General features: G+C 59.0%; 3 protein-coding genes across 4 annotated transcripts; all 3 read right to left on the bottom strand.

Annotated features, from left to right (window-relative positions):
* Nucleotides 1–6,798: 6,798 nt before the first annotated feature.
* On the bottom strand, nt 6,799–11,593 carry MCL1 (MCL1 apoptosis regulator, BCL2 family member). Its single transcript, XM_033083017.2, has 3 exons — nt 11,021–11,593; nt 8,790–9,037; nt 6,799–8,262 (listed from the first exon to the last, which is right to left on the bottom strand). Exons 1-3 carry the CDS (start codon nt 11,565–11,567, stop codon nt 8,146–8,148), a joined length of 912 nt encoding a protein of 303 aa, XP_032938908.1. The 5' UTR covers nt 11,568–11,593; the 3' UTR covers nt 6,799–8,145.
* A 2,920-nt stretch (nt 11,594–14,513) lies between these two features.
* ENSA (endosulfine alpha) lies at nt 14,514–19,797 on the bottom strand. Of its 2 annotated transcripts, none has more exons than XM_033082975.2 (3): nt 19,649–19,797; nt 18,459–18,587; nt 14,514–16,723 (listed from the first exon to the last, which is right to left on the bottom strand). In XM_033082975.2, the coding sequence occupies exons 1-3, from the start codon at nt 19,703–19,705 to the stop codon at nt 16,553–16,555; spliced, it is 357 nt and encodes a 118-aa protein (XP_032938866.1). In that variant the 5' UTR covers nt 19,706–19,797; the 3' UTR covers nt 14,514–16,552. The 2 variants fall into 2 exon arrangements, with proteins under 2 accessions (XP_032938866.1, XP_032938865.1); XM_033082974.2 differs by lacking the exon at nt 19,649–19,797 and adding an exon at nt 19,458–19,543.
* A 589-nt stretch (nt 19,798–20,386) lies between these two features.
* GOLPH3L (golgi phosphoprotein 3 like) lies at nt 20,387–27,037 on the bottom strand. Its single transcript, XM_033082800.1, has 5 exons — nt 26,996–27,037; nt 26,222–26,410; nt 22,258–22,389; nt 22,059–22,173; nt 20,387–21,418 (listed from the first exon to the last, which is right to left on the bottom strand). The coding sequence occupies exons 2-5, from the start codon at nt 26,399–26,401 to the stop codon at nt 20,991–20,993; spliced, it is 855 nt and encodes a 284-aa protein (XP_032938691.1). The 5' UTR covers nt 26,402–26,410; nt 26,996–27,037; the 3' UTR covers nt 20,387–20,990.
* Between the last annotated feature and the right edge of the window lie 751 nt (nt 27,038–27,788).

Here is a 27,788-nt window from a genome sequence, read left to right as displayed (position 1 = left end):
CCCGGTGCCGTTCCCATCCCTGGGGATCAGGATGAGGGCTCTGCCCGGTGCCGTTCCCATCCCTGGGGATCAGGATGAGGGCTCTGCCCGGTGCCGTTCCCATCCCGGGGTCCCCCTCCGATCCCCGCGCTGCCCCTGCAGTACCGCGCTCTCACCACACGGCGGCAGCAGCAGCGCTGGCCCCGGGGCGGTACCGGCGCTGCCGCTCCGCGCTTTGGGCTCCGATCCGGCCCGGGCGGGGCAGAACCGGCGGCTTTTCCTCACCGGGAGGCAGCGGCGGCAGCGGCGGCAGCGGCCGGGCCCCTCAGCCCCGCGGGGCCGGTCCCGGCGGGCAGGGCGGCGCCACTGCGCGTGTGCGGAGCGCGGGGTGCAGTGCCGGCCTTTGGCCACCGGGCGGCGGCAGCGCCCTGAGGGTGGGCGGGGCCGGGCCGGGACCCCGGAACCGCCTGAGGTACCAGAGTAGGTACTGCCTGAGGTACCGCCTGAGGTACCGCCTGAGGTACTGCCTGAGGTACCGGTGTTGGTACCGCCTGAGGTACCGCCCATGGTACTGCCTGAGGTACCACCTGTGGTACCGCCTGAGGGACCGCCCATGGTACAGGTGTTGGTACTGCCTCAGGTACCGCCCGTGGTCCGGGACCCCCGGTACCGCCCGTGGTACCGGCCCAGGTCCCTGTCCCGGCCCGGGCCCAGCCCCACACCCCCGGCCCGTGCTGCTCCCCGGATCCATCCCGAGTCTCCACGGGCACGCTCAGGGCCCCGGGAGCGGGCGCTCCTCACCTTCACTGGGAATGTCCACACTGGATTCTGCTCTGCCCAGGGGGTTCTCCTCCAGCTCTGTCACCCCCTGGAATCACAGAATCGCAGAATCAAAAATGGTCCTGGGGGAAAAAGGACCTTGAAATTCATCCCATCGCACCCCTGCCATGGCAGGGACATCTCCCACTGTCCCAGCTGCTCCAGCCCTGGGATGCACTCTGTGGCCTCCTCCTCTCATTCCAGCAGATCCAGGTCCTTCTGGAGAGCTCCATGCTGGGATTGCTGACTGCTCCCATCCTCTTAAAAATCATCCAGTGCCACCCCTGGCATGGCAGGGACACCTCCCACTGTCCCAGCTGCTCCAGCCCTGCCCAGCCTGGCCCTGGGCACTGCCAGGGATCCACGGGCAGCCACAGCTGCTCTGGGCCCCCTGTGCCCCCACTAAACCTGGCCCCAAGTGCCACATCCACACAGTGTTCAACACCTCTGGCCATGGTGACTCTACCCTGGGCAGTTCCTGACAACTCTTTCCATGAAGAAATTTTTCCTAATACCTCATTGAAACCTCCATGGCCCAGCTTGACAAGGCCACTTCCCCTCCTCCTGTCCCTGTTCCCTGGGATAAGATCCCAAATCCCCCCTGGCTGTCCCCTCCTGTCAGGGAGTTGTGCAGAGCCACAAGTTCCCCCTGAGCCTCCTTTTCTGCAGGCTGAGCCCCTTCCCAGCTCCCTCAGGAATTCTCCAGCCCCTTCCCAGCTCCATTCCCTTCTCTGGACATGCTCCAGCTTCTCCTATTTTTTTGTTGGGGTGAGTGGCCCAGAAGTGCCCCCGGGACTGGGGGTTGCCAGGTGCTCTGCAGTGTCCCTGGCACAGGGAGCAGCGATCCTGGCCTTGGACACGAGCTCTCCTCTCCTGGGGACCCTGAGCACCTCCCCATCCCCGGGACACAGCATCCCCACCCCCACCAGACCACTTCCCTTCCTCCTCCTCCTCCTCAGAGAGAACCCCAAGGAGGAAGCTCTGAGCCTGCCCTGGGACAGGAGCAATTCCTGCTCCATCCTCTGCTCTATTCCAGCTCCTCAGCCTGGCTGGGGAAACAAAAATCTCCCCTTCCCTGGGCATAGCAAAACCCCAAATACACCCCAAAAAGGGGGAGATGCTGGAGATGGAGCCTCTGCTCTGCCCCCAGGTTCCTTGGGGCCACGGGAGCACGGGAGGCACCAAATCCTCCCGGGAAACCCCCGGGACACCCCCGGGACACCCCTGGGGCTCTGTCCCTGCCAGCCCAGCCCGGGGGTCCTGGCACTCAGAGATGAACCCGTGACAGAGCAGGGATGGAAAGGGGAAAGGGGAAGGAAACGGCTCTGACGGGGTTTGGTGATGACACAAAGGAACAAACCCGGCTGAGCGGGGGCTCCTGGGCTCCTCAGCACCGGGATTGGCCAGTCTGGGCTTAGAGGGTCAGGGTGGGATGGGGAGGGTGAGGCTTGGGGATGGAGGCTGGATTTGAGCTGGTGTTGGTGTCCCAGTGTGGCCAGGGACACCCCATGTCCTGCAGGGAGTGGCCTGTCCCCCCTGTCCCCACTCAGGGACACCCCATGTCCTGCAGGGAGTGGCCTGTCCCCCCCGTCCCCACTCAGGGACACCCCATGTCCTGCAGGGAGTGGCCTGTCCCCCCCGTCCCCACTCAGGGACACCCCATGTCCTGCAGGGAGTGGCCTGTCCCCCCCGTCCCCACTCAGGGACACCCCATGTCCTGCAGAGAGTGGCCTGTCCCCCTGTCCCCACTCAGGGACACCCCAGTGTCCTCCCTGTTCCCTGCACTGCTCCTGGGCACCCCCAGGACCCCCGTGGCAGTGCTGGGACACACTGGTGTGCACTGGGGGAACTGGGATACACTGGATGTCAGAACTGGGGCACACTGGGGGTGCACTGGGGCACACTGGGAGCACACTGGGAGCACACTGGGAGCTCACTGGGAGATCACTGGTGCTCACTGGTGCTCACTGGTGCTCACTGGTGCTCACTGGAGCTCACTGGAGCTCACCGGGTCAGCGGCTGCGGGGCTGTGCCCGGGGCGGTGGCCGGCCCGTGGCGCTGGGACAGGAACGCCGTGTCCTGCCAGCACATTCCTGCCTGAGTCACCGCTGCTCCTGCCCGGGCAGCTCCCGGGCCCGCACCCACTGAGCCCTGCCCCAGTGCCCGGACACCCGCTGTGTCCCCAGAACCCCTAAATCCCCTAAATCCCCCCAAACTGCATCCACTCAGCACCTCCTGTGCCCCCAGAACCCCTAAATCCCCCGGCACCTCCAAACTGCATCCACTCAGCACTCCCTGTGTCCCCAGAACCCCTAAATCCCCCCAAACCGAATCCACTCCCTGTGCCCCCAGAACCCCTAAATCCCCCCCAAACCGAATCCACTCCCTGTGTCCCCAGAACCCCTAAATCCCCCCCCAACCGAATCCACTCAGCACCCCCTGTGCCCCCAAAACCCTCAGGCCAGAGGGGGTGGGAGTTCGGGAGAGGAAGAGGAGGAGGAGGGTGATGAGGAGGGAGACTTCACAACAGCGCAGTGACCCTGGCCAGGCTCGGGACAGGGAAGGGGTTTGGGGTGCCAAACACCCGAATTCCTGGGAAAGGGACAGGACAGGACCCCTCTCGGGGGTGACCAGAACCCCCGGACACAGCCCGGGCACAGCGGGACCCGAGCCCTGGCAGGGGACAGGAGCTCTGCAGGGCACAGCACCCCACTTTGGGGGGTCAGGATGGGACCCCAGCCCCAACCCCGCACCGGGAGCCGGGGGAGGGGAGCAGAGCCCGGGCAGGAGGACGGGGACACCGCCCACTCCTGAAACCCAGCGTCAAATGCCCCGAAAATTCGTCACTGCAGCCCAAATGAGTCACCCGCCCCCGCAGGCTCCTTCCCCCGCAGGGACAATCCCGGGGAGCTGGGGGGGTCACCCCGAAACCCCCAGGGACATTTCCCTGCCATGGGACACACTGGGGAACTGGGATACACTGGGGGGAACTGGGATACACTGGGGGGAACTGGGACACACTGAGGGGAACTGGGATACACTGGGGGGAACTGGGGCACACTGGTGGTGCACTGGGTGCTCACTGGGGACACTGGGTGCTCACTGGGTGCACTGGAGCTCACTGGGGATGCACTGGGGGTACACTGGGGCACACTGGGAACTCACTGGAGCTCACTGGGGGTACACTGGGGCACACTGGGGCACACTGGGGGTGCACTGGAGCTCACTTGGGGTGCACTGGGGATGCACTGGGGGTACACTGGGGGTGCACTGGGAGCTCACTGGGTGCACTGGAGCTCACTGGAGCTCACTTGGGGTGCACTGGGAGCTCACTTGGGGTGCACTGGGGGTTCAGCTCCAGGCTGCCCTTCTCCCCCCAAAGCATCTCTGCCCTGGGCTGGGGGTCCCGGCCCTCCCCCGCCCCCAGGATCTCCCCCTGGACCCCCACGGATGGGGGCACAGGGCAGTGACCCCCAAAGGGAAATCCCTGCAGCCCCCCAGGCTCCAGGGGCAATGGCCACACCTGGAGCCGGAGCAGCCCCGGGGCGTGCCCAGGGCCAGCGAGCCAGAACCGGGCACAGGTTTGGGTATTTTGGCCGAGCAGGGGATTTTGTGCATTTGCATCAAGCCCTGCTCGGGAGCTTTCGGGGCTGGGCTGAGCCCCAGCTGCTGCAGGAGCTGCTTCCCCAAAACCTCCCCAAAACCCAGCCGGGGCAGGTGCTGAGGTGTCCGAGCTGCAGCTCCCCCCTTCCCCAGCAGCTGCTTTTGAATTTTTAATCTGTAATCTTTAATCCCCCTCTCCCCCCCCCCCGTGTTATTTACAGCCCAGTTCGGGGAAGTCGCGGCCGCTTCTGCGAAAAGCCCCGGCGGGCACGGAAGCGGAAAGTGCGGTTATGGCAGGGCAGGCGGCTTCCAGGAAACACAGCCCAGCCCCCTGCTAGGGCTCCCAGAGCTGCTATAGAAACCCCAGAACTGCTACAGAAATCCTAACCCCTGCTACGGCACCCAGAACTGCTATAGAAACCCCAAAACTGCTACAGCAACCCCAGAACTGCTACAGCAACCCCAGCCCCCTGCTACGGCACCCAGAGCTGCTACAGAAACCCCAGAACTGCTATAGAAACCCCAAAACTGCTACAGGCACCTGCATGCTAACCCCCCTGACACCCCAAAATTGCTATAGGAACCCCAAAACTGCTACAGAAACCCCGATCCCCTCAGGCACTCTAAAACTGCTACAAGAACCCCAAAACTGCTACAGAAACTCCAATCCCCCAAGCACCCCAAAACTGCTGCAGAAACCCCAGAACTGCTATTGGAACTTTTAAACACCTCAAAACCCCCCTGGCACTCGTATCCCAAAACTGCTACAGGCACCCCAGAACTGCTACAAGGACCCCAAAACTGCTACAGGGACCCCAAAACTGCTACAGGGACCCCATAACTGCTACAGGAACTTGTAAACACTTCAAAAAAAACCCAGCACTCACACCCCATAACTGCTACAGGAACCCCAAAACTGCTACAGGAACCCCAAAGCTGCTCCAGACACCTGCACCCCAATTCTGCCCCAGCCCCTGCACCCCAATTTCTGCCCCCACCCCACACCCAGACCCAACCTCCCACCTGCACCCCAACCTCTCTGAGCCATCAGCACCCCAACTCCAGCCCGAGCTCCACCTGCACCCCAAATCCTGCCAGAGCCACCCCAACCCCATCCCCTGGGAGCCACCTACAACACCCCAGCACCCCCCAACCACCCACAACACCCCAAACCCCTGGGAGCCACCGACACCCCAACTTCCAGCTGCACCCCAACCCCTCCCAGGCACCCACACCCAAATCTGGGAGCCACCCACACCCCAAAACCCTGCAAGGCACCAACACCCCAAAACCCTGTGAGGCACCAACACCCCAATTCCTCCTGGGCACCCACACCCAAATCTGGGAGCCACCAACACCCCAAACCCCTGGGAGCCACCCACACCCCAATTTCTCCTGGGCACCAACACCCCAAACCCCTGGGAGTCCCCACACCCCGAGCTCCACCTGCACCAGCCCAGTTTTGCATTAAGGCCCCAGGGCACCCTGGGCAACCAAACATACCCAAAATAGTCCCTACAGACACAGCATTAAAAAAAACCAAAACAAACCCAATAACAAAAAAAAAAGCCAGAAAATAAACCAGCCAGAAAAAAAAAAAAAAAAACAAAACAAAAACCACCCAAAAAAAAAAAGCAGAAACCACCCAGCAGCATTTTGCAGTCTCGGCACAGCAGGGCTGAGTCACTCCAGATCTTTTTCAGAGCCTGGCCAGCATCTCTGGAAGCTGGGCTTGGTGGCCCAGGGACAGGCATGGATTTTGTGGCAGGATTTTGCCTCTCCAGAAGGGATTTTGCAGCTGAGGCTCCCCCAGCAAAGAGTGGAGCTGAGAGAGGGACACACTCACCCCAAACTGCAGGGATGGGAAGCTGGGGGACACAGGGGAGGTCTGGGGGTGCAGGGACCCCCTAAAGAAGGATGGAAAGAGATCCCCTATCCTCTAAAAAGGGGGGAACCAGTGCTGGGTGAGACCCTGGCCCAGGTTTTCAGAGAAATGTGAATTCCCCATGCCTGGAAGTGTTTCCAGCCAGGCTGGGCTTGGAGCAACCTGAAGTGTCCATGGCAGGGAGGGGGTGGGACAGGATGAGCTTTATGAACCCACCCCAGTGTGGGATTGTGACCAAAGCCCCACAGAGAGCACAGTCCCATCCCTGGAATGGGCAAGGAGCACAGCTCGAGCACAGGAGTGTCCCTGTCCCCAGGGCTGGGGTGGTGACACAGCCCAAGGTGTGCAGGAGGCTCCAGCAGCCACCTCAGGGGCTGGCCCTGGCTGTGGGGAGAGCCCCCAAGTGACACCAGCCCCTTTCCACAGCCCACAGAGGCTTTTCCAAAAATCCAGGGGCTGCAGGGAGAGCTCAGCCCCTCCCTGGGGACACGGAAAGGTTGGTACCAGAGGAATGAGAACAAAAAAACATTTATTGACCAAACTACAGCTTGTTTTGCACACAAGCAGGGCCTGGCTGTAGCACCATTGCTGAGCTGGCCGTGGCTCAGGCTCCAGGTCACATCCTGGGGACAAGGACGGGGTCCCAGCAGTGCAGCCCCCCCAGAGCCCCCTGGGCAGCAAAGCCACCGAGGGGAGAGCCCAGGGCCAGCCCTGAGGGAGCTGCACGAGGCAGAGGCAGCCCCAGAACGTTTTACATTCAAACATCAGCTCTGCCCAGCTCATGGCTTGGAGGAGCAGGAGGAAGAAGGGAAGAGAAGGAAGTGGCCAGATCAACTTCCACAGCTCCCCACCCCCACCAGGAGGGCAAGAATGACCAAAAAAAGATTAAAACAAACAGAAAGATCAGCTGCTGCCAGCCAGCCGTGGTCACTGCTGCTGTCACCCTCCCTGGCTGTGCTGCTCCAGCACTGGGGGGAAAGGCTCGAGTGGAGTCAAGGCAGGAGGAGAGGCTTTGCCACAAAAATGCCACTTCCCATCAGGAATGAAGCACAGTGCACCCACATTCAGAACGAATTCCTCATTTTTGTGTCGTCAGCTCTGTAAAAATGTATACATTCTACAGATTTATGGACATTTACAGGTTCTCTGCATCCTTCCCAGCCCATTGGTTTTGTTTTTTACGTTCTTCCAAACGCACTTGCTGTTTCTCCACTGTCTTTGTGCAGCCAGGAGAGGCTGTTTGGGGCTAGGACACAGCTGGGTGTGACCCCCAGGACCCCTCCAAGGAAAGGGCTGGGGGCTCCAGGCAGAGGGTCCCAGGTGTGGCACAGCTCTGCTGGCAGCACCTGGGAGCAGCTACAGGCTGGCACAACACTTCCAGCATCCAGTGCTTCTGCTCCAGCAACAGAGCTGCAAGTTTAGGCAGGGCAGCAGCAGCAGAAGGTGCTATTTCCAGAAAAAAAACCCACAACCACAAGCCTCAAACATCTGCTCCGGGCTCAGCTGCCTCGCCCAGCCCCGAGGCCTCAGTCCAGGCAGGAGCTGCTGGAGCTCCCGGATGGTTCCTCCGGGATCTAAGTGAAGAAAGTTCCACTTGAGCCCCCCAGCACCATCCTCTCGAAGGAAGCAGAGTAACAGCTCCTCCACACCGGGCTCCCAAAGCAGCAACTCCTCCATCAGCACCCACAACCTCGGCTCACACCTTCCTCTTCCTCGGGAACGAGCTGCTCCGGGGATCCCTCGATGTCCTCCTCAGGTCACTCCTCAGGAGTCCAGCTCCAGCAGCCCCGAGGGGTGGGCAGCTCTGCAGCCCCAGGGTGCCAGCCCTGCCAAAGTCCTGGTCCTGGGCAGCTCCAGCCTCACCGGATCATGTAGGCCAAGCTGGCCCCCAGGCCAGCCACTCCTGCAAACGCCATCAGCACGTTCCTGATGCTGCCCTCCAGGTCCTCCACTCGGAAAAAGTCCACAAAGCCATCCTGGGAGAGAGGGGGGATGGTCAGAGCCCTGCCAGGGACCCCTCGTGGGGAGGGGGGGCAGGGGAGGGGGGGAACAGCCTGCCTCAAACATCCCAGTGTGCTCCCCCAGCCTCAAACATCCCCTGTGCTCCCCCAGCCTCAAACATCCCCTGTGCTCCCCCAGCCCCATTTCACCCTCAAATATCCCCCTGTGCTCCCCCAGCCTCATTTCAACCACCCCAGCAGCCATGGGCCAGCTCCAAGCACTCCCAGGATTGCCCTGGCTTTGGGAATGCTGCCCCCAGGCTGGGCAGGAACACTTTTTTAGCTCAAACCCCTTCAGGCAGCTCATGGTGAGCCAATCCTAAAGCCCCACAACCCCTCTGAGAAGCAGTGAGTCAGCACTGACACACACTGGTCATCACAGAAACAGGAAAAGGCTGGAATGTGGGAAAAGCTCAGGAATTTGGGGAGGGCAGGGACTTTTCCCTGGGGAAAAGGCTGGAATGTGGGAAAAGCTCAGGAATTTGGGGAGGGCAGGGACTCACCCAGCCCCCCTGGCTCTCCAGCCACTGGCGCTTGGACGACACCAGGGCGTCCGTGATGATCCCAGCCAGGGAACTGATGCTCTGCTCCTGCTTGATGCTCTTCAGGTGCTTGGCCACGAAGGCTCCAAAGGCAATGAGGGTCACCACTCGTCCCCAGTTGGTCACCCCGTCGCTGAACAGGTGTGCAGCCACCTCCACCACCGACTGCAGGTCCTCCTCCTGCTGGATTTCCAGCTTCCGCAGCATCCCTGGAAGATTCTGGTTTAGGGGCACGGCCCAAACAGCCCCACGAGGAGCAGGGAGAGGGTGTGACCCCCACACTGGGATGGAGAGCGAGTTCTGCTTCCTCACAGGGCTCTCCCTCACCTGGGCCAGACAAAACCCAGCCCCTGACACACTTTTAGTTCCTTCCTCCCCCTGTCTCAGGGCCAGCTGTGGTGTCTGAGCACGTCCCACTCCTCTGTCTCAAGGTCTGCAAGCCCCACCACATCAGAACAGAGACCAAGGGCAGCCCCCCAGGGCCAGGCAGAGTGTCCCAGTTCATTAACATTGGGAGCAGAAGAGCAGAATTCCCCAGCCTGACCTCCAGTGCCCTGCCATGAATAAGCAAACAAGCCAAGCCTTTACGAAAGCGAAAGGCGTTGCTGCTTGTTGTTGCTCAAACTTGCAGGAAACCTTCCCGAGGCAGTTCCTCCTCTGCACTCAGGAAATCACCATCCCTACAAGCCCTGGCCAGCTCACGTCAGCCTGGACATTCCCCCCAGGAATCATTCAACAAGCACGTCCGGGAATTGGGACAGAGGAACTGATCCCAGCAGCACAGCTAAGGATGAAACTGAAGCTCTTTGTGTTCAACAAACAAACAAAAAAAACCCCAGTTAAAACCAGACAAGCTGAGAAACTGGCACATCCTCCTGCAAGGAGGAAGGTGTTTCACCACACAGCACCTCAGCAGGAAATGCAGACACTGCCCTGCTCTGCTGGGCTCCATCCTGAGCTGGGATCTGACTGCTCCAGCACCAGCCCCAGGCTGGGAGCTCAGCCCCAAACCAGCCTGAGTTACATGAAACCAGGTCAGATGGGTCACTTCTCATTTCCAGTTCAACCCCAGGACACCAGGCCAGGCACTGGGGGTCAACTTCCTACAGCTGCTTGGGGACCCTGCAGAAGTCAGTGAAACACAGGAAAATAGATTTCCCAGGGAAATCCATCCAGAGAAGGGGATGGAGCTGGGGAAGGGGCTGGAGAATTCCTGAGGGAGCTGGGAAGGGGCTGGAGAATTCCTGAGGGAGCTGGGAAGGGGCTGGAGAATTCCTGAGGGAGCTGGGAAGGGGCTCAGCCTGCAGAAAAGGAGGCTCAGGGGGAACTTGTGGCTCTGCTCCCAGGGAACAGGGGACAGCCCCAGGTTGGGCTCTGCTCCAGGGAACAAGGACAGGAGGAAGGGAAATGGCCTCAAGCTGGGCCATGGAGGTTTCCATGAGGTATTAGGAAAAATTTCTTCATGGAAAGAGTTGTCAGGCATTGAAACAGAGTGTCCAGGGCAGAGTCACCATACCCAGATATATTAAAAATATATTAAAAAAATATATATATTAAAAATGGTGTGGATGTGGCACTTGGGGCCAGGGTTTAGTGGGGGCACAGGGGGCCCAGATTTGCTGTGGCTGCCCCTGGATCCCTGGCAGTGCCCAGGGCCAGGCTGGGCAGGGCTGGGAGCACCTGGGACAGTGGGAGATGTCCCCACCCGTGGGACTGGAGGAGTTTTAAGCCCTGTTTCAACCCAAACCATTCCATGGTTCTATGAGCACATTACCCAGGAAAATTCCCCCCACCAAAAATCCCCTCGCAGCCGAATGAGGGGGTGAGGATTTGAAACTCCTGAGCTCACTAATCTTTGGACGCTGGGGATTATTTGCACAGTCACTCCGAGCCAAGGGGGACACGAGGAGGAACCAGGGCTAATCTGTAACTAGATTATCTCCTCTGCACACACCAACAGCGCCTTTTCCTCGTCCCAATGGAACAAAGTTCAGTTTCGTTTTTCATCTCTTCGCAGCTGCTTTATTTAACCCCCTCCGAACCAAGGCCACGTCCCAGGAATGGCCGGGCCGAGACCCCCGAGAGCATCGCCCCCTCCCCAAACCGGGACAGGCGGGCCGGGCTCGGGAACCCCCCCAAAGCAGGGCACGGGGCTCGCGGCCTCACCCCGGACTGTCCGGCCGATAACACACCTTGAAAAGCGAGCTCGTGTTTCTGCATCACTCCATCACCGACCCTCCGCAGCGTCTCCAGCGCCTTCTCCATCACAGCATCCCCCGCCGCGCCGGGCCGGTCGGGACCACCCAGGAGTCCCGGAAAAAGCTTCTTGCTGCTGGGCTGCGCCTCCCCCGCCACCTCCCGCAGGTAGCGGCTGATCAGCTCCAGCGAGTCCTGCCGGAGCCCATCCGGGGGTCCCGGCGGGGTCCCGGGCAGCGAATCGGCGGCGGGGCCGCGCTCGGGCTCGGGCTCGCACCCGTCCAGCTCCTCCTCGGGGCGCCAGAGAGTCGCGCCGCAGCCAATCAGAGCGCGCGGCGCCGCGCCCCGGCCAATCAGCGCGCGGGGGGGGTCGGCGCGGCCGGCGGCGGCCCCGGAGCGCTCGCGGGGCGGCTCCGCAGCGGCGGCGGCGGCGGCGGCGGCGGCGGGGCCCGGCAGCGCCCCCGGCCCCGCGGGGCCCGGCCCCGGAGAGCCCCCGCAGTAGAGGTTGAAGCCGATGACGGCTTTCGGCTTCACGGCGAACATGGCGCCCGGTGCGAGCGGCCGGCGGGGTGCGGGCGGGACCGGTGTGGTTGGTTTATATAACCGGCGGCGGTGACGCCAAAGGGCGGGGCGAGGGCGGGATTGGGACCGGCCCTTCTCAACCTCCGCTTCCGTTCCGTGGAAAAGAGCGCAATGAGGGAGCTCCCCTTCCGCCCCCAGATCCCGCTGCTCCATTCCCGGTGTTCCCGGTGTCCCCGGTACCGGCAGCAGCTCCCCGGTAGCGCCTCCCCATCGCTCCGAGCACGGCGGGGATGGAACCCCCAGGAAAAACCCCCCCAGCAGCAGGGACCGTCCCCATCCCCATCCCCATCCCTGCGGCCACGTGTGTCCCCTCCCCCGGCTCAGCCAGCTTCGCTCTCGGTTCTGCAGCACCGAGCATCCCCTCGGGACCCCGGGTACGGGACCCCGGTTCTGGACCCAGCACAGCCTCGAAAAAGGGGTTTGGAATTAGGGAGTGTGATCCGACCTCGTGAGATTGCACAGGATGAGGGGTGATGGGGTCAAACTGAAAGGGTGGATTTAGACGATAAAAGTGGGTAGATACAGGGAAGAAATTTTTTATTTTGTGGGTAATAAGACACTGGAACAGGTTGCTCAGGGAGGAGGTAGATGCCCCATACCTTGAAATATCCCAAGTCGGGAAGGACAGAGCTCTTGAGCAGCCTGATCCAGTGAAGATGTCCCTGCCCATTGCAGGAGGTTGGAGTAGATGGCCTTTAAAAGAAACTTCCAACGCAAATTATTCCATGATTCTAAGGAATCCCACCTGCATCTGTCTGGGTCAAACCTCTTCCAACCTTGGCTCCCTTATCTGGACATTTGTGGGGAGCTGCCCCATCCCTTCCAGCCCTTGTCCCAGGCTGAAATCCCCCTGCACCCAGCAGCTCTGAGAGCTCACAGGGCAGGACCCATCACCTGCCTGGGGCACCTGGGTCACTCTCAGCATCCTTGGGGCACTGGCTATCAATTTTTGTTTCCTTGGGGCACTGGCTATCAATTTTTGCCTCCTTGGGGCACTGGGTATCAATTTTTGTTTCCTTGGGGCACTGGCTATCAATTTTTGTCTCCTTGGGGCATTGGGTATCAATTTTTGTCTCCTGGCCAGAGGCCCCTCTGGGAGCCCTGGGATTGAGAAGGTGCCCTCAAAATCTTGGCCAAAAGCTTGGCCAGGGAAGAAGCCTCAGGGGTTTGTGCAGGTGGATCAGACCCTCCAAGAACAGGGAAATGCTGTGGGTTTGCCCTGGGGCAGTGAGGAAGGACGGGAGGTCTCCAACACCCCTTTGTTGGAGCCTTTTCCAGGGCTCTGCTCCATCCCCAGCTCCCAGAAAGTTCAGGATGGGGAACGGGGTGTGGGGACAAAGGCTCTGCTGTCCTGCAGGGCTGGGCTGGGTCACAGTGACCAGTGCAGCTCTAGGGCCCCTTTGATAACTCCCAAGACACTGGAAATTGGGGTCTGGACCCCCTGAAATCAGTTATCCCCAGAAAGGAGCCTCTCTGTGCCCCCAAAGTAGCCAGTGGAGCTGTGGGAAGTGACAGCAGCTCCCAGCCCCCATGACCTGGTGGCATCACCAAGCTGGGGTGTGATGGGAGTGAGACACCGGGACAGGGGACACAGGACAAGGGTCTGCTCTCCCCTCCCAGCACCAAAAGGGACCAGCAAAGTCCTGCCCTTGGTCTTGGGGTTCAGGCAGGGTGGGGAACCCCAAAGGTGAGGATGAAAAGTGACATTTTGGGAGAGCACAGCTCCTCCCGTGGGACTCACTGAGAGCTGCCACCTCCCTGCTTAGCATTTTTGGGGACAAACTGCTGAATCCAAACCACTGAGCATCACTGGAGCAGGGATGAGCCCTGGAGCCCTCATGTCCCAAATCCAGCAAAATCAGGGGTGTGAATCCCCCTGGGTGTCCCTTTAACCCCCCCAGCTCCTGTCCCCTCTGCCACCCCCCCAAACCAGGGCTGGCTGGGGGTCCAGCCAGACAAATCTCGTCCCTCCCAAAATCCTTCCCACGGCCCCAAGGAATGCGTCCTTGTCGGGAAGCGAATTCTTGGCAGCAGGAGCAATAACAGGGAGCTCTGGCAGCGCCCTGCACATTCCTGTGAGGCGGTGCCAAGCTTTAGCACAAACACAGCCCGAGCTGGAACAGCGCGTCCCTGCTCGTCCCCTGCGGGTCCCTGCGGCTCCCTGGGGACCTGGGTGGGCTCCAGGGGTTCAGGAATTCCCAGTTCTGGGGAATTCACAGCTCAGAGGCTTCGGGAGTGTTGGAGGATTCCAGTGACACACCCGGCTGGGCTGGGAGCTCCGGGGGAAAGGTGGGACTGAGGAAAGGAAAGGCTGGGGACAGACAGGGGTGGGACAGGCAGGAGTGGGGGACAGAAATCACCTGGACAGACCTGAGGGGGACACTGGGGACAGTGTGGAAGGATATCCCTCTATGTGAGGGCAGCTGGAGCTCTTGCCCCATGGCAATTTGTGATTTGTGCTGAGGGTTAGAGGATTAAAAACCCTCCCCTGTGCCCCCCAGTCTGTGCTGAGAGCCAGGGTGGCACAAAACAAACACCAAAATCAACACCAACACCCCTCACCACCCAGCACCGTGCCAGCATCACCCCCTGCCCCCTGCCCTGCCCAGCTGGCTCTGGGTGGAATGGGAATAATGGGAATAAATCCCATAATGGTTCAGAACTGCTCCTGTGCTGTCCAATCCCTTCTCCCTCCTGCACCAGCACACCTGGAACACCAGGGACAGACACGTTTTGGGGACTGTCCCCTCACCCTGTGCCCCCCAGCACAGGGACAGCCCCAGAGCAGCAACACCCCTTTGCAACCTTCACTTTATTTCCTCTTTCAGGTTTTATTTCCCCTTTTGTTTTGTTGGTTTTTTTTTTTTAATAAAAAGCAAGCACAGCACCCCAGAAGAGGTGAACATGTAAAAAATTATATATATATATATTTTATATATTTGTACCTATTTACAACATGGCTGGGTCAGACAGCAGGACATCCAAGGAGGGTGTGCAGCCACTGCCCCAGCCAGGTCACACAGGGGCTGGGAAAGTGCTGGAGCCCAGAGCAGGACCCTGTGGGGACAAGGGACAGCTCCCAACCCCCACATTCCTCATCCCTTCCTCAGAGCAGCCCCAGGGCCAGCAGAGCCTGTTTCTCACGGTAGGATCCAGGAACCACATTCCAGCACACCCTGGGCAAACACTCCTGGGAAGCAACACCTCGGTCCAAGCAGCAGCAGGGAAGTGACCCAGGTGACACAAGTGACACAGGTGACCCAGGGAACGCCCAGGTGAGCAGGAACACCCAGAATAACCCAGCAAGGACATCCCTCACTCCTGCCTCCCTTCCTTTGGCCCTTGTGCTCCCAGAAACTGGGGCAGGTTTCAGGATGCCCTGGCACAGCTGTGCCCACATTTCCCAGAACAAAGGAGCCACATGAGGAAGGGACAGTGCCACCCCCAGCCTGGGGGCTTCTGCAGGGCTGCAGCAGCAGCTTGGCAGCTTTGGGGCTTTTTGTTGGGATGTTGCTGTTAGTTTGGGGGCTCTGTTTTTTTTTTTTTTCCCAGGCTTGAGACAAAGAAAACACAACAAGGGGAAAAAATGAGAAAAAAATCAAATCCAAGCTTGGGATGCCCAACACTTTCAAAACTCAGGTTTGCCTCAACACCCTTCAAATTCCACTCTGGTGGTTTTTATCCCTTTCTGCATCCCAGTCCTGCCTCTCTCCCTTTATTCTCAGTTCCAGCAGCACAAATCCCCATCCCTGCTCCTCTCTGTGAGCACCCAAGGGTGGGAGCAGGCTGGGGCTGCAGGGCCCTGCTGTGCCCTGAGCTCCTGCTGCACTCACACCCCTGAGCTGTCCTTGGGCAGACACAGCCCCACTGAGCAGAGAGCAGGACCCAGACACTGCCCCATGGCCTGGCAGCTGAGCCTCTGGCCAAATCCACTCAGGCCCCTCCAGCCAAACCAGCTCTGCTGGGGCTCTGCCCCCAAACTGCCACCAGGATGTTCCAAACCCTGCCCAGCCCCTCTCCCACACCCACTGGGCTTGTCCCCTGTGGGCTGAGCCAGGGGCAGATCCCAGGCAGCTCAGCCCAAGAAAAAAAACCCCTGGAATTTTTTTCATCTCAGCCAATTTCTTCAGTGTGAAGCTCTAACACACACACACCTGACTGTGCCTTCAGATCTGGGATCACACTTTACAGGTCTGGGATCACCACTGCCAGATCTGGGATCACACCTGCCAGACCTGGGATCACCACTGCCAGACCTGGGATCATACCTGCCAGATCTGGGATCACACTTTACAGGTCTGGGATCACACTTCCCAGACCTGGGATCACACCTGCCAGATCTAGGATGACTATCCAGATCTGGGATCACACTTTCAAGATCTGAAATCACACTTTCCAGATCTGAGATCACTTTCCAGATCTGAGATCACATTTTCCAGATCTGAGATCACTTTCCAGGTCTGGGATCACATTTCCCAGATCTGGGATCACACTTTCCAGATCTGAGATCACTTTCCAGATCTGAGATCACTTTCCAGACCTGAGATCACTTCCCAGACCTGAGATCACATTTCCCAGATCTAGGATCACACCTCCTGCCCAGCTGGGTCAGTCCCTGTGACCCCCAAGGCCTGAAATCCCTTCCCACACCTCAGCCCCACACTGTCCCCTCCTGCAGGTGCCTCCCCCAGGCCTCTCCTGCTCCTCCCAGGGCTCTCCCAGCAGGAGGGAACATTCCAGGGATGCTTTCAAACAGCAGGAAAATTAAGGCAAAGCCTCTCTGAGAGGAAGGGCCAACCCAACCCTGCCCCCCTCGGGTCTGGGGTGTGTTTGCTGGAAAGACTCAAACAACTACGTGGATTCTGGTGCTCCCATCCCTATGGTACAGTGAAGTTCAATCCATTTAGCCAAAAGAAAAGAGACAAAAAGAGAGCTGAGAGTGCAGGCTACCCTGCCAGCTTGCTGGTGACCAGTGAGGACTTTCTCTGTGGCAGGTCCTGGGGTGTGGGGATGTGGTCTCCTGTCACCAGGTTCTTGTCAGGCCCTGCACTTGGCAGCTGCTTGTTCTTCATCTTTGCCTTGGCCATGTTGTAGTCACCAGAATCGAAGTATTTTTGCTGCAAGAAGGAGAGGTGTTTGGGTTACTGGCTGTGCAGGAGCAGGGGGACAGCAGAGCCACAAGGATCCTTCAGGGAGTGCTAAACCAGGCCATGAAAACATCACACAGCAGGGGAAATGCAAGCACTGAGCCCAGCCTGCTTTACAAGGCCTTGGTGACTCAGCCCAGCCCTGGTGGCAGCTCCAGGGTTGATTCAAGGCACCCCTGACACAGTGCCAGGACTTTGGCTGTCTGGAGCTGCCCTGAACTGCTCTGCCCTTCCCTGGACAGGAGCTGAGCAATGCTGAGGATCCTCTGGGCTGGGATGATGAGCCAGGGTGACAAAGGCAGGAATTTGCCCCAGGGAATAAATCCTGGCACTGCCTGGGGCACCTCCCAGCTCAAAGGGTGTCTCAGTGCCTTCCTTATCACACACATCACATCTTATCACACATCTTATCACACATCTTATCACACATCACATCACAGCAATGACCCCAGGACTCTGCTCCTTCCCACCATGACCTCATTCCACTGCCCTAGAGAAGCTGAACCAAGGCAAAGCTGGACAGGGAGTTCTGGTTTTATCCCAAGGTGTCCTCAGGGTGCTCAGATCTGATAAAAACCAGGTTTGTGTAGCCAGGTTTGGAATGGATTTGGCACTGGCTGAGCCTTGGGAATAGCAGAGCTAGGAAGGGATAAAAGTGATTGTGCAGATGGAATTGTGGCCAGAGGAGTGAGAATGTGTCAGAGACTCTGGGCACCAAGGGCAGGGAGGAAGGAGGGGCAGAAGTTCAAGCTGAAATTCCCTGGCAGCCCATGGGGGTTCCATGGGGAGCAGAGACACCCCCACACCTCTCAGGTGCTTTTTAAGGATTTATTTTATTTCTGTTTCAGCTCTGATTTGAATGGATAACCAATCCAATTCATTTCTCCAATTTTACCCCTGATGATGCTCAGGGATTGATCCTTCCCCTCCCTTCTCCCAACCCAGGAGCTTTTTGTTCTCCTCCCTGTGCAGGAGGAGGGATTTCATTCCATTCCCAAAGGATTTAATTCCATTCCAAATTAATTTCATCCCATTCCTAACGAATTTCACCCCATTCCTGAGGGATTTCATTCCATTCCAAATAGATTTCATTCCATCCCTGAGGGATTTCATTCAATTCCCAGGGATCTCATTCCATTCCCAATGAATTTCATCCCATTCCTAGAGATTTAATTCCATTCCTGAGGGATTTCACTCCATCCCTGAGGGATTTCATTCAATACCCAGGGATCTCATTCCATTCCCAAGGATTTCATCCCATTCCTGAGGGATTTCACTCCATTCCCAGGGAGCACAGGGCTGGCTTTGCAGTGCACATTGAAACCAGGGCTAAAACTCCAACAGACTCTGGAGCATCCCAGGGAAGGATCCCAGCACTTTTTTCACCTCTAATTCAGGTTTTGTTCCCAGGTTTCAGGTCAGGGTGTGGTTATTAGGTTTGAGGCTTTTTGTTGTGATGTTGCTGAGAAAAAAAAAAAGAAATCCAAGCTTGGGATGCCCAACACTTTCAAAACACAGGTTTGCCTCAACACCCTTCAAATTCCACTCTGGTGTTTTTTATCCCTGTCTGGGTGGTTCTCCCAGTCCTGCCTCTCTCCTTCTATCAATTCCAGCAGCACAAATTCCTCTCCCTGCTGGGGCAGAGTGGGATCTGCTGGGAATCCCAAGTTCTGGGCTGATCCCTGTGCTCCTGAGGGACACTCACCCCTTTTTGCAGCCTCTTCATGAGGAAATCAGAGCCTCCAGGCTTCTGGCCCAGGTTGGGGTATTTGGCCTTGAGCTTGGCCTCCTCTGCCCTCTCAGGGGGGATGGATTTGTCCTTCTCCTGAGTGTCCTGAAACACAAAAGGGCTGTAAATCCCTGCAGCCCCCCAGCCCAGCTGAAATGCTGTTGAACAACATCCAGCAGCACATTCCAGCTGTGCTTCCCTGGAAAAACACTCAGAAAATATTCCCAGCACCTTCCCCTTTCCCTCCCAGGAACTGTGGGACAGGGAGAGCTCCTTCCACCCTCCAAACACCCACACTGATGTTTGGTTTGGCAAACTGGGATTTTAGGGTTTTTAGGGTGGATTTTGGGAAGAAATCCTTCCCCTGGAGGGTGGTGGGGCCCAGGCACAGATTGCCCAGAGCAGCTGTGGCTGCCCCTGGATCCCCGGCAGTGCCCAAGGACACTTGGACAGGGCTGGGAGCACCTGGGACAGTGGGAGGTGTCCCTGCCCATGAGAGGGTGGGACTGGGTGAGTTTTAAGAGCCCTTCCAACCCAAACCAGTCCATGATTCCCTGATTTCCCTTCCCAGATCACCCTGGGGGCTGGGGGAATATTTTGGTATCCAGGTAGAATTTGAAGGTTCTACTGGAGGATTCTGGGGGTTCCCAGTTAGGATTTGGGAATTCAGGGGAGGACTTCCAGATCCTCAGCGGGATTTTGGGCTCCTGGGAAGCATTTTGGAGGATCTCAGGTAGGATTTGGGGGTTACCTCCATCCCAGTTGTCTCCATCCCAGCCCCTTCCAATCCCAGTTACCTCCATCCCAGTCCTCTCCCATCCCAGCCCATTCCCATCCCAGTTCCCCTATCCCAGCCCTCTCCCAATCCCGTTATCCCATCCCAGGTTACTCCCACCCCCATTATCCCCACCCCGAGCCCATCCCAGCCCCGTCCAGCCCCAGTCGCCCCCATCCCACCGCACCAACCCCACGCACCCCCCACGCCGCCATCGAGAATAAGCCGGAAGTCCCGCCCACCCCACGCCCATACAGCCAATCAGAGCCCGGCATCCCCCAGACGGACAGCGGAAACAACCAATCCCCGCACAGGACTGGAAAAAGGGACGTGCGGCCGAGCCAGTGGGAGCCGGCCGGACACCCCCTCACTCCCCCGGGGGTTCCTCCACCTGTTTCTCCTGCCCGGTCTCCTCCGTGAAGGCGCCGGTACCGAGCGGAGCTGCCATGGTGGCAAGGCGGGGGCTCCGCGCTCCCTCCGTGCGTCCGGCCCCGCGCCCTGCTCCAAAATGGCCGCCACCGCCTCCACCGCCTCAGCTGTGTGACGGACAGCAGCTCCAACCAATGAACGTAGAGAAGAGGCTGCAGTGACATCACAGCTGACCAATCATTGTGCGCGGTAGGCGGGGCTTACGCACGAGCTGGTGCAAACAAAAGGGCGGAGCAGCCATGACTGACAATAACATTGGCCAATAGGCAGCGAGAAACATCGAGTAGGCGTGGTAATGGGCGGGGCTTGAGGCGCCCCCGTCCCGGAGCGCCGCAGGTTCGAGTCCGGGACCGGGGGGATGCGGGGACACCGCGCCGGGCCGGGGAAACGCGGGGACACCGAGCAAGGCCCGGGGTGATGCGGGGGCACCGAGCGGGACCGGGGGGATGCGGGGACACCGCGCGGGGCCCGGGGGGATGCCGGGGCAGCCACCGCTCAAGGCCCCGAAACCGGTCCCGGAAAAGTACCCGGGGCAGGAGGGAGCCACCCCCACCCAGCAGGGAGCATCAGCTGAGAGCACCAGTGACAGGACACCAATGTCACCCGCACCCTGGGGACCCTCCCCCCGAGCACTGCCAGTGCCCCTTGAAATGCCAATCCTGGCAGCTGCACCCACTGAAACACGGACAGACCCCGGGGCTGCAGAGAAATACGTTTAAGTGAACTACAGGAGAATAAATTGGGGAAGGAAGGAAGGGGGTTGTGAACAAAAATAATCACAGTTTAACTTTTTTTTTCTTACTAGAAAGAGCAGCTGAGCCATGGGGGCACGGCCCGGGGGTCCTTGCAGAGCTGCTCCTCCATGGAGACACGTGGGGAGGTTTGGGTGTCCCAGGGATGGGGGTGGTCCTGGCTGCCCAACACCCCCAAAGCCCATCCCAGGAGGGTGTGAGCTCCTCAGGGGAACCCACACTGCCCACACAGCTCACAGGCTGTGAGAGGCACCCAGGAGTGTGTCCCAGCCCCGTCTGTGCCGGGGTTTGGCCTCTCTGAGCAGCTCTGGGGCCACCCCCAGCTCTGCACTGGCCTCAGAAGGAAATCCCCAAGGGCAAGGAGTGAAGAGCTACAGCCACCCCTCCCTGGAGGCACGGGGCTGTGCTGGTGGGGGGCTCTCACCTCCCACCCCTGCCTGGCGAGGGGAAAGCAAAATCCCCTGATCCCTCACCAGGCTGAGCCCACCCAGCGCCCCAGGAACTCCAGGCTCACACCAAGGCTCTCCCCCCACACCGTGGCAGGGGGGAGCTTTAGGACTTATTGAAGGCTGCCAGGACGGCCCAGATCATCTCTGTGCCCTTGGCTTTGGCAGCTTCCACCTCAGGGTCCATATCCAGCAGGTCCTTGGTCCTGTTCATGGCCACGTCGTACTTGTCATCGGCCAGGCTGGCGAAAACGTTCTCCAGCACGTCGGAGGCGTGGGCCAGCACCAGCAGGGCCAGAGTCCTGCGCTCCATGCGCTGGGGATCGTTCACCCAGCGCTCCAGGACGCTCTCCTGGAGCTTCTTCACCAGGCGCTGCTTCTCGGAGGCGTTGCTGACGGGGTGTGTGGTCATGTCGAAGAGCAGGAAGTTCTGCTTCTCCGTGGTGAGGATTCCCTTCTCCACCAGCGCCTTGGCCAGGCGCTCCCGCACGTTGCGCAGCTGGTACTGCAGCTTGAAGGGGTTCCAGGTTTCTCCTGAGGGGTGGGACACTCTGCTCAAGCTTTGTTACTCATTCCCACCCTGCCATGCTGTCCCACTCTGTCCTGATCCCTTGGCCTGACTCAGATCTGCCTCTCCCACCTGTGGCCACAGATCCCAGGGAAAATCCTTTTCCAAATCTTCTCACCTCAGTTTTGGTGAGGCCTCAAAAGAGGAGAAGGTCCAAGACCTCCACAAAGCTCCCAGGGAAAATCCTTTCCCACTTCTACCCATGGTTCACCCCAGGTTTGGTGAGACCTCACAAGGGGAGCAAGGCCCAAAATCTCCACAAAGTTCCCAGGGAAAATCCTTTTCCAAATCTTTTCACCCCAGTTTTGGTGAGGCCTCAAAAGGGGAGCAAGGTCCAAGATCTCCACCAAGCTCCCAGAAAATCCTTCTCTGCCCCCACATTCAGCCTTCCCCAGCTCTCCCCACCTCCAGGAATTACGCAGAGATCCAGAGCCAAACCAAGGAGCGAGGTTTTGGAGGGATCCATGGTGGTTTTGGAGCTCTCCCCTCACCACCTGGAGCTCTGGATGCAGAGGGTGATGCTAGACCTGGGATGCTAGCTGGCTTTTGGTGGGTTTGGACAAGCCCAGAGGGAGCTGGGACAGTGACATTTCCAGCTGGCCCTACCAGTGAGCAGCTCTATCCAGGTCTGAACCGTCTCTGGCGTCTCCGTGGCCTTGATGTGCCGCAGGGTCTCATCCAGCAGCACATCCCCGGTCGGAGCATCCGACTTGAGCAGCACCTGCAGGAGCAGAGAGAACAGAGTTGGGCTGGAGGCAGAGCAGAGCAGAGAGGGGATGGGGAGAGCAGAGCCCCAGAGCCTCACCTTCCTCTCCAGCAGCCTCTTCTTCCTCAGGGACAGCGGCTCCAGGCGGATGCGGCCGCGCAGAGCCAGCTCGATCAGGATCCCGCCCCGCAGCCCCGAGGAGATGCAGTCGTTCCAGAAGGAGGTGTAGCCCTGGGGAACAAGAGGCAAGGAATTCTTCCTCTGTCCAACCTCCCAAACCTGGTTAGACCCTGCTGTCTCTCCAAAGGGAGGGATTTTCTCCATCCCCATCTTGCCCAAAAGCTCCTGCAAAAGCCCAGCCTGTGCCCCCCTTGCTGCAGCCACCCAGCTCTGCCCAGCCCCAGGGCGTAAAAAATCCAAGGAAAAGGGAGCAAAGTGGGGTCATTTCCATGGGCACAGCAGGACATTGCTGCTGCTGAGGGGCTGCAGCCACCAAGGAGCTCTGCCAGGCTCTGTCCCTGTGTGTGCTCCCTTCTTAGGTGACATCCATGCAAAACCAGCACACAGGGGAACTGCACTCTGCTCTTCTCCTTGAGGAAATTCCCTCACCCAGCCCCAGGACCCCCCTGAGAGCCCCTGGATGTACCAAGAACTCAACATCAGGCCTGGGAGGAGCTTCCCCACAAGCCACAGGGCTCCAGCAAGAGTCAGTTCCCACAGGAGCTTCACAGAGCCATGGAATGGTTTGGATTTGGATTTAAAATCATCCAGCTCCACCCTCAACCATGGCAGGGACAACTCCCACTGTCCCAAGGTGCTCCAAGCCCCATCCAAACCAGCCTTGGACACTTGCAGGGATCCTGGAGCAGCCACAGCTTCTCTGGGCACCCTGTGCCAGGGCCTCACCACCCTCACAGGGAGGAATTTCTTCCCCAAATCCCATCTAAATCTCCTCTTTGTCGATTTGAAGCCATCCCCCCTTGTACCTTGTGGATGGGGCCTCATCCCGAGAGCTGCAAGCTTCAAAGGCAAAGAATTTGGGCAAGAAAAAGGTGCAAAGTTTGGGAAATACAGCCCAAATTGAAACAGGAATTTGGCTCAGGAAAGAGAGGACAGAGGGAGATCAGACACATCAAAGGGAGCAGCAAAAAAGAGAATGGTCAGTTCCACCTTCCACTGTGCACAGCACAGTCCTGGGCTGGAATTGCAGATTCCAATTGCAATTTGAGATTGGAGCTGGGAGAAAAAAACCACCTGGACAAGAAAGGGAAGGGCAGGTAGGGAATTTGCTGCTCCCTGAGGTTCAACAACACTCAAGTGATGCTTTCCAAGAGAGCTGGCTCTGGTTTGGAGCTGTGGGGCAGCCCAGGTGACCTCTCCCTTCCCTTCCTCCACTCCTCTTTCATCCCCTGATGAGAACAAAGCCCCATTGTTTCCTTCTGTTCTGGTGAGCAGCGTTCCTTGGATTTCAGGAGCAGCCAGGGCTGAGGGAGAGGCTCAGGGGGCTGGGCTGGCATTTGAGCTGTGCCCAAGGGAAGGATGATCCCAGTGGGCTCAAAAGCATGACCTGCTGTTTGCAGGGAGACCCCAGCACAGCAGGGATGGGCTCCTGGTGGGAAAATTCCCTTCCTGCTGCTCTTCCTCTGGATGGAAAACAGGTCTAAAAGCTACCAGGAGACTGGAGACAGAGAGAGCCAGGGAGAGGAAAAGAGGCTGGGAAGCCTCAGCGTCTCCCCAGGGAAGGTTTTCCCTCCCTGTGGGTGAATTCCCATCCCCAGTGGATCAGTTTGAGAGGGCACAGGGACACTGGGCTTGTCCAGCACAGAGAACCATCAAAGAAATGAAAACTTTTATTTACTTTCTTCATTTCCTTGTGAGGGAAGACAAAGCAACCTTTCATCCCTGCCCTCCTGGTTTCCTCTCCTGGTTTTACAAACAAGATCTCCAGGAAAGGGTGTGAAAATGAGCAAAGGTTTCAATTTCCTGGCCTCGAGGGCACATTGCCCCTAGGAAATTTTAAATTCCAAACCAGTTGAAAGCTCATGGGTTATTTCCAGCTTCTGGAATCAGACTGGTTACAAAAGCCAGGCTGGTTTGCAGCCAGGTCCTCCTACATGGACAGACTGGTACTTTAAATAATGAAATTACAATGTGAGCTCATTGAATTTGGCAAAAATTGTCTTGTTTTCCCCCAGTCATCAAACCATGAGCTGAGAAAACAGAGCCCAGCTCAGGGCCAGGCTGCTGCTGCCTCTGTCCTGAGGTACAGGAATGTGGAAGGACAGGATGAGGAGGGAAATAAATAAATAAATGACAAGGTTTTTTCCCCCCATATCTGTAGAGCTCTCCCAGGTTCCTGGTGGCTGAAGGGCTGTTCCTAGGATATATTAACCAAGCCAAGAACACCAAACACAGCTCAGGAAAAAAAGCAGCCCATGGCACCCCACTCCCAGGCTGCTCTCAAATATTTGCTCCAGGATTATTTGCACTGTGTTTCCTTTACAGCCCTGAGCTCCTGCCACTTCCTAGTTGGCTCCTAGATCTTATCTGGGCTTCTCAAACAGCACAGCCCCAGCCCCTGTCACAAACCACAGCTCCCCTGGGCTGGATCCCTGGGACAGCTCAGCACCAGCTGGGACCAACCCAGAACAGCAGAGCCCTGTGGAGAAGGTTCAGGCACCTCACAAGAGCTTAATTCCACCCCCCAAGGAATGAGGAGAAGGAGATCCATCCACCACAGCTCCTCAGGGTGGGAGACAGGCTCACACAGGAATCATGGAATCATTACAGCTGGAAAAGATTCCCAGGATCACTGAGACAAATCCTGACCAGAGTGGGTTCCTGGAGCTGGAAAGCCTCTGGAGAGAAGCACCTGGTTGGCTTCCCCTGGTCTACAATTCCCATCTACTTGTCAGGAATAGCAGATTTCAGAATTATTTTAGAATTGTGGAATGGTTTGGGTTGGAAGGAACCTTAAAGATCAACGAATCCCATTCCCTGTCATGGCAGGGACACTTTCCACCAAACCTGGCTGCCCCAAGCCCTGCCCAGCCTGGCCTTGGACACTTCCACAGCCATGGAATAACCTGTGCCAGGGCCTCACCACCCTCACAAAGATTTCCCCAAGACAAGGCACAGGCAGCTCAGAGAACTCAACAAGAGGCATCTTCCCCTTTCCCACAGCTCCCTCCAGGCAGAGCTGATAAATGAGCTCCCAGCAGCTGATAAGCACAAATCAGTTGTTTGACCAGGATCCCCTTCCCCCAGGGAAGGAATTGCAGCCCCCCAGTGCTGCCAAGGCACACAGAGGAGCTCCCAGCACTGACATTCCCACCCAGCCCCAATTCCCTGGAGCTGCCCATCCTGCCTGGCCCAGGAAGCCACCAGAGATGCAGCTTCTGTTCCTTCTCCATTGTGGGTCCAGACTCAGCCTGTGCCTGCTTCCAGCTCCCAGCCCAGCTGACTCTGCTGCCCTCTGCCTCCCCCAAGAGCCACCTCTGCTCTTTTCCACATGAATTTTTAAAGAGCAGAGCAGTGCTCACTGTGTGTCAGCTTTGGGACAGAAGGATGCTCACCCTTGGATAAACCAGGTGAGGCTCTCTCTATGCAGAGAGAGTTGTTGAAAGAAAAACCCTCTCTTTGCTCTGCACAAAGCAGTGACACAACACCCCCAGGGCACCTCTCACCTCCTGCCACTGTCCCCAAGGCACAGCTGGTGGGACAGCAGCTCTCAGCCATGAACACAGCTCAGGTTGCCATCTCCTGGCACAGGCTGGCCAGAGAAGCTGTGGCTGTCCCATCCCTGGAAATGTCCAAGGCCAGGCTGGAGGGGTTTGGAGCAGCCTGGGATAACGGAAGGTGAGGATTTGGAACCGGTTTCACAGTTCCTTCCAAGCCAAACCATTCCATGACTGTGATTCTAAGCAGCTTCTAAGAGTCTAAGGGAGAGCATTGAGAAGAATCCATCCAAACCCTTCTGCTGCTCCCCGAGAGCCTCAGGTCCAGCTCGCCCATGGCATTGCCACACCATCAGACATGACAGCCCACAGGCGACCTGCCTCACCTCCTTGTCCTTCAGCCCCAGGAGCAGCACCTCCTCCATGAGTGTCAGCCGGATGTCTTTGGAGTCATCGGGATCGTCCTCGTTCAGCTCCCTGTCCGCAGCCGCCTCCTCCTCGCTGTCCGGCTTCTTGTCCGAGCTCCTGCCGTCCGCCCGCCGGCCCCGGTGCGTGAGCGTCGTCATCTCCCGCTCCTGCACGGGAGAGCGGGGCTCGGCTGAAGACCCAGACCCAGACCCAGACCCAAACCCAGACCCAGACCCAAACCCAGACCCAGACCCAGACCCAAACCCAGACCCAGACCCAGACCCAGACCCAAACCCAGCCCCCAGACCCAGACCCAAACCCACCCCCAGGACCGAGGGGAGCCCCTTGTACCCCCCAGCATTTCCAGCTCCCCGCCCTCAGGGCGGTGTGGCAGGCGGTGACAGTGGTGGCTGTCACCCCTCAGAGTGCTGGGGCAGCTTCTGGAGGGAGCCCCGAGCCCCTGAGGCCGCACGGGCGGGTCCCGCACCCGGAGGGGACACGGGGGAGAGCAGAGTCCCGGCCCGGCCGCTTCTCACCGCTCCGTGCACTGCTCCCAACCCCGGGCCGGCTCTGCCTCACCCCCGAGCTCTGTCCCACCCCTCACGGCCCCGCTCCATCCCGCCCGCCCCGCGGGTGAAGATTCGCCCCCCTCACGAAGGCTGGGGGCTGTCAGAGCTCCCCGCCCGCGGCCCGGCCTCACGGTGGCGCGGCCTCACCGCTGTTCCCGGTGGGTCCGCCCGGCCCGGCCTCACCGCTGTGCCCGGCGGGTCCGCCCGGCCCGGCCCGCTCCGCTCCGGGGCCGCGGGCAGGAAAAGGCTCCGCGGGGCCGCCGCCGCTTCCTGGGCTCCTCTGGCCCCGCCCACGCCGGCTCCGACCAATGGGAGCTCGCGCGGCTCGGATCAGCCAATGAGCGCACCAGGGTTGGGTCAAGGGGCGGGACTTCCTGCCTGTCAATCAGGGCGGCTCCGCCCTCGCCCGCGTGTCCCGTTCCTGTCCCGTGCCGTGTCCCAAGTCCCAACCCCGCTCCATGTCCCGTGCCGTGTCCTGTCCTGCTCCACGTCCCGCTCCCGTTCCTGTCCCGTGTCCCAACCCCGCTCCCTCCCTGCTCCTGTCCCGTGTCCCATCCCATTCCCGCTCCTGTCCTCTGTCCCATCCCATTCCCGTTTCTGTCCCCTGTCCCATCCCTGTTCACTGTCCCATCCCATTCCCGCTCCTGTCCCGTGTCCCATCCCCTCTCCATGTCCTGTACCGTGTCCCATCCCCTGTCCCATCCCATCCCATCCCCGCTCCAGTCCCGCCTCCCTCTCCCATCCCATTCCCGTTCCTGTCCCCTGACCCATCCCCTCTCCATGTCCTGTCCCCTCTCCCATCCCATTCCCGCTCCTGTCCCGTCCCCTGTCCCATCCCATCCCATCCCATCCCATTCCCGCTCCAGTCCCGCCTCCCTCTCCTATCCCATTCCCGCTCCTGTCCCCTGTCCCATCCCCTCTCAATGTCCTGTCCCGTGTCCCATCCCATTCTCGCTCCAGTCCCGTCCCCTGTCCC

The sequence above is a fragment of the Catharus ustulatus genome, chromosome 30 (assembly GCF_009819885.2).
Source record: "Catharus ustulatus isolate bCatUst1 chromosome 30, bCatUst1.pri.v2, whole genome shotgun sequence".
Classification (NCBI taxonomy): Eukaryota; Metazoa; Chordata; class Aves; order Passeriformes; family Turdidae; genus Catharus; species Catharus ustulatus.
The sequence above is the reverse complement of the archived record's forward strand: the minus strand, read 5'-3'. Positions and strand labels throughout refer to the sequence as shown.

Coding starts and splice junctions, on each gene's coding strand:
- ENSA (XM_033082974.2), bottom strand. CDS start 19,532: ATGCCGGGCTCTGATTGGCTGTATGGGCGTGGGGTGGGCGGGACTTCC. Junction 18,588..19,457: donor TCTCGATGGCGGCGTGGGGG/GTGCGTGGGGTT, acceptor TTTGTGTTTCAG/GACACTCAGGAGAAGGACAA. Junction 16,724..18,458: donor TGAAGAGGCTGCAAAAAGGG/GTGAGTGTCCCT, acceptor TCCTTCTTGCAG/CAAAAATACTTCGATTCTGG.
- MCL1 (XM_033083017.2), bottom strand. CDS start 11,567: ATGTTCGCCGTGAAGCCGAAAGCCGTCATCGGCTTCAACCTCTACTGC. Junction 9,038..11,020: donor ACACGAGCTCGCTTTTCAAG/GTGTGTTATCGG, acceptor AGAATCTTCCAG/GGATGCTGCGGAAGCTGGAA. Junction 8,263..8,789: donor TGGAGAGCCAGGGGGGCTGG/GTGAGTCCCTGC, acceptor CCTCTCTCCCAG/GATGGCTTTGTGGACTTTTT.
- GOLPH3L (XM_033082800.1), bottom strand. CDS start 26,401: ATGACGACGCTCACGCACCGGGGCCGGCGGGCGGACGGCAGGAGCTCG. Junction 22,390..26,221: donor TGGGGCTGAAGGACAAGGAG/GTGAGGCAGGTC, acceptor CTTGTTCCCCAG/GGCTACACCTCCTTCTGGAA. Junction 21,419..22,058: donor CTGGATAGAGCTGCTCACTG/GTAGGGCCAGCT, acceptor CCCACCCCTCAG/GAGAAACCTGGAACCCCTTC.